The sequence below is a fragment of the Temnothorax curvispinosus genome, unplaced genomic scaffold (genome assembly GCF_003070985.1).
Source record: "Temnothorax curvispinosus isolate PA1 unplaced genomic scaffold, ASM307098v1 QBEX01011856.1, whole genome shotgun sequence".
In the NCBI taxonomy this organism is placed as follows: Eukaryota; Metazoa; Arthropoda; class Insecta; order Hymenoptera; family Formicidae; genus Temnothorax; species Temnothorax curvispinosus.
In genome coordinates, this window is record NW_020221636.1 from 282,630 (window position 1) to 287,583 (window position 4,954).

General features: G+C 32.4%; 1 protein-coding gene across 1 annotated transcript in view; it reads left to right on the top strand.

Annotated features, from left to right (window-relative positions):
- The window catches only part of LOC112461857 (aminopeptidase N-like), a 24,584-nt gene that overhangs the window by 7,419 nt on the left and 12,211 nt on the right, over positions 1-4,954 (top strand). Inside the window, exons 9-10 of the mRNA XM_025027266.1 lie at positions 213-524; positions 617-686. Coding sequence (XP_024883034.1) covers positions 213-524; positions 617-686 — 382 coding nt within the window. The remainder of the gene's footprint in view (positions 1-212; positions 525-616; positions 687-4,954) is intronic.

Below are 4,954 nucleotides of genomic sequence, written 5' to 3' on the forward strand. Positions count from 1 at the left end.
ATAATAAAAGTGACATTATCGATAAAATCATCTTTTATTTATTTATTCACTGTAGCGTAGTCTTTTCACGTGGTAAATATAGAGTGATAGAGCAGCACACGAGGGACTTAGTTTTATGGAATACCTAATAGTTACCTAACGGAAAATAAACACGAAACTTGATAAAATAAATTAAATAAAACGTATAAAATGCATGTATCTCTTTTACATAGACATAATTTCAGAGTTCTACATTGGTGGCGCGATTGGACGTACTGCTTTGGTTTGACCGTGGCTACTAGGACTAAATGGGATAAAATGATGGAATTATATCAGCGAACACTTGATAAGCAATTTTGGAAAATATTGAGCTGCGCTGAAGATTCTGGCATTATTATCAACTATTTGAATATTACAGCATCGAATACTACATTATTCAACGATATCGAGCATGCTTCTATCTTCAAGATCAATCTTGAAAACCATGCACGCAATGATTTGGTTCTTGACTACATATTAGCAAATTTTGATAATATAAAACCTAAGTAATACATTTCTCTTTACAAATATACATTTTATTTTTTTAAATAATTTTATCTTATACATTAATTATAAATATTTTATTTTGTTCTTTCAGATTACTTCCTACAAGTCTAACGATAAAGAATATTATTTTGAATGTTTTTTCTAGCGAACAAACGTCTAAGGTAGATATTATGATTCTATATACATACTTATTGATTTTCTATTAATAATCCTTTAACTGTAGTAGCTTAAACTAAAAACCGTTCGTTGTGTACGGAATTATAGATTAATGCAACTTTACATAATTAAATTAATATTAATAATTAATTCTGTTCATATTTTTGGGCTATATACATTTGTATCTTATAAAGCTATGTTTCAAATTCAGTAATAACTACTAGCGCGTAGTTTAAAATATAAACTAAATTTTTTATAATGTAGTAATTATAATTCTAAAAATATTGTTGTAATTTGTTGTAATTTGATCATTTAGTACTGAATTTTAATATACATGTACATACTGTTACGTCCAACCCCAGGATTAGGATAAGAAAAACTGGGAAGCAAAGGAAAGGCTAACCAGAGGGGTTCGGGGGAAGGAAGGACGCAACTAGATATTTGCAAATGTCGCTCGCAGGTACACGCTCTGAGGCGTGTGGCACGAGCCGAACGCACTTTTATGACTCAGGAAGGGTCAACGTCCGTAAGGACGCTAGGATGCCTTTCGTGAGCGGTGCGATCGTCGGTCCTCTTTTGAGTCAGGGAATTTAATCCCTTTAACTCGGGATCGGACCTCGTGCGAATTTGAGAGGGAGATGGTAGTGGGTCTTAAGTTATAAATGAATGCAGATTAAAATTAATATTTAACATAAGATAAACATTTATTACAATAATATAAGCTAAGTGAACAATAAATGAGAATTAGGCAAAATAAAATTGAATACATTTATAAGTGTGAGTGTCGGATGTATGTGTGACGTGTGTGTATTCTTCGCGGGTGTTACATTAGTGCGGGGGTGACCGGGCAGGATTTTTGAGGGAAAACCTATTTGGAAATAAACATCCTGCCCGCTATTATTACATCGAGATCGGCATTGAATTACATAATGGTTTAATTAAGTGTGGGTATGGTGTATATGTGTATTTGAAACTAAATTAAGTCGCAATTAAAAATAAAATATAAAGAGATGTTTGCGGGGTAAAAACAGAGAGACAAGAATTTATGCATAGAAAATAAGGATACTGCCATTAAAATAAGGTTAAAGTTATTTAAGGTTTTAGGATTGATTTTACTAATCACATAACCAGCTTGTTCCGTCGATTCCGTCGATTTAATTGACGTTTAATAGGACATTATTGGAAATATAATTCATTTAATTTTAAAATAACTATTATGTTGGATTTTACTTATGCAGTGGTCGATCTTCTTCAGACCCGCTCGGAAGTATATATATATATATATATATATATATATAAAAAAGAAATTGTTACGAGCTTAAGGTGACAACGAACCGGCCGAGTCCACGACAGCGACGAAGACGCCGGGAGTCAAAAGCCGACAAGTCAGCCAGACCTGCGACAACGCCAACGACCGCCGCGAATCCAATGCCTACGCCGATCGACCCAAACCCGCGATGCTAATAAACTCCTTATACAATAAACTCCCGAGGATTCGATAGTTGATAGACCATCTTTAAAATAAAAGGATAGAAAGGGGAACGATAACCCGAAAAAGGAGAAAAAAATTACGAGACTTACTACTTGATGATGTGTTACGTTCAATCTGGCTGGATCTTTTTGGGCCCTGTGCATACGCTCTCGTCGATACTCAATGAGTTTAAGTTCGCGCACAGAATTTAACTTAAAACTCAAGATCGGATTAAATGTAATACTGTTCGTAAAACGGAAGAGAAGGGAAGTAAATTGAACTTGAGAAATGAACCGGAGGGAAGAGAATTTGATCTAATTGTAAGAGATGAACCGGGGTGAAGAGGTGAACTGTTTGAAGAGGAGCTGAACTAAGAGAGCGAGTCCCGTGATGTCGCGATTTATATAGGAAAGTTCCAAGGATGGAAAGGGTGGATTTCGTTGTGGGAGGTGTCTGGTTTTCGTTTTGAGAACTTCTGGTTGGCGGGGTGTTGAGTTTCTAATTTTTGTTTAAAGGATTTCTTATTAGGCGAGATGTTTCTCACCCAAGAGGTAGATTTTTAAGTTTTTGCCTATCCTGGAGAGCTAAAGACGGTTATCGATTTTTACGGCTGCTTATTGGTGAGTCTTCTTGTAAGGCCCTTACTGCTTTATTGGGGGGTGCAACCCATCGCTTCTTCTAGTGACGCATTTTGTTTTTCGGCTATCGCCGATTTGTTTTTTATTAAGGTTTTTTATTTATCTCGCGACCCTGTTTTTATGTTGATAGACAATGCATACCTCTCAATCTTAGATACAAACAGAAACTTTCGCCACGTGTATTTACAGTCACGTCTTAGGCTTTGTTTCTGTTTGTCGGAAACATCGTACGAGCAATTTTAGAAAGCTCGCTCGATGCAATAAAGATCCTCATCAAACTTTGTCTGGAATTAAGGCTCCTTTGGCGCGTCGTGTCGCCGGGTTTATAGTTATGGGCCCGACAAGGCTGATGAAAATCTGGTCACGTATGCCCCGTCTGTCAGTAATTCGTCATCTGGAAGGTCGCTTTTAGTCGCTTAGGCAAATAGATAGTTTAGTTTACTTATTCTAATTTTAAGAGCTATCTCGGATGCATAGGAATTTCCGCGAAAAAGGGAAATCGTGGAGTTTGCAGGACGTAACAATACATTATATATATTGTGTATATATATATATATATATATATATATATATATATGTGCGTGTGCGTGTGCGTGTCCGTGTGCGCGCGCGTGTGTGTGTGTGTGTGTGTGTGTCTTCTGTAGTTATTAATGTTATTATTAATAAACATGTATAACTAATCTTGTTTCAGATCAAAAGATTCGCAGAAACTTATTTCCATCAAGATCCAGACACTTTGTCAAACATTATAAATCTGATATAAGAGCGTAATAATGATCTTGAAGCGTTAAAAAATATTTTTACAAAGTAATTTGGAAAAATTCAAATTTAAGTGACCAATTGATACGATCAAACAAAAATACAAAATGTGATGTAAGATATACAATTATCTACATAAATTTTTAAACAATATTATTTTATTTATTATTATCGTTTTTTGAATATTTTATTCATTTTTAATTATTTCTAACACTTTTCAATATTTTTATAATATTTAGTATTTTATTAATAGTCTGGAAGCTATTGATAAAATCTTTTATGACATATTAATGTTTTATATAATTGACATATCATTTATATAGTATTAGGTTTGATGTTGTTTGATATTTTTCGCACTATATCTTTTGTAAGCGCACTAACTTTGGTTTATTACACTCAATATAGGGCTTATGCGAATGAATTTTTTAAATTTAATATATAATAGGTACGTTGTATATATTATGTAATAGATACATTATATGAAATACATTATTTGCTAATAACGATACATAAATTTTAATAATAATTATATTATTATAAATCGTTGCTTGACTTTGAATAGAAAATATAAAATAATGATGTCGCATTGTAACAAAAAGCTTTATTGAAACAGTATTTACTACTCTATGGAATAAAAATATCTGTTGATTCTTCAAAATTTAATATTATTTATAGGTAATCCTTATTTTCATCATCTTACACATTGCATATTTCCCTCTGTTTTATATAATTAATTTTTCGGAATATGAAGTATCAGAATATGAATATTTTGTATCATTTTTGTAGATCATTCATTACAATCACAATATTGAAAGATATTTTATGTCCGACCTTTATATTAAAGAGTAATTTGTGATAAGATATATTTTGTATTCACAAATTCTATATATCTATCGAATTTTTATTAAATTATTACTTTTATCTGTGTGTATTTTACATTTACTTATTATAGTTAGCTTTTTTAAAACTACTTTTATAGTGCGAATCTCAATTAAAACATATTCTGTTGGCGATAAAATATTAAAATAATCTGTTTTAGATCAAGCGTATTTAGTTTGTATTATTAATAATTTCAGCTATATATTAACACAATTTCGAATTTTTGTGACATATCTATATATATAAGTACCGTCCGTCTGTCTGTCTGTCTGTATGTACGCGAACTACTCATTCGTTAGTGGACCGAATTTTTACCAAAAGTATATGAAACAGGGGTAGAATTTCCCGGGGATGAAAATGTCCATTTTTTTGCTACCGATTTTCTGGAAACCGATTTTTCTAATTCTTCTAATTTTTCGGGAAATAATTGACTAAATTTAAAAGAATTATATATGAAACAGGGGTAGAATTTCCCGGGGAGTGCCATAAAGTGTATAGTTTTTTGTTAACAACCTTTTAGAAACTA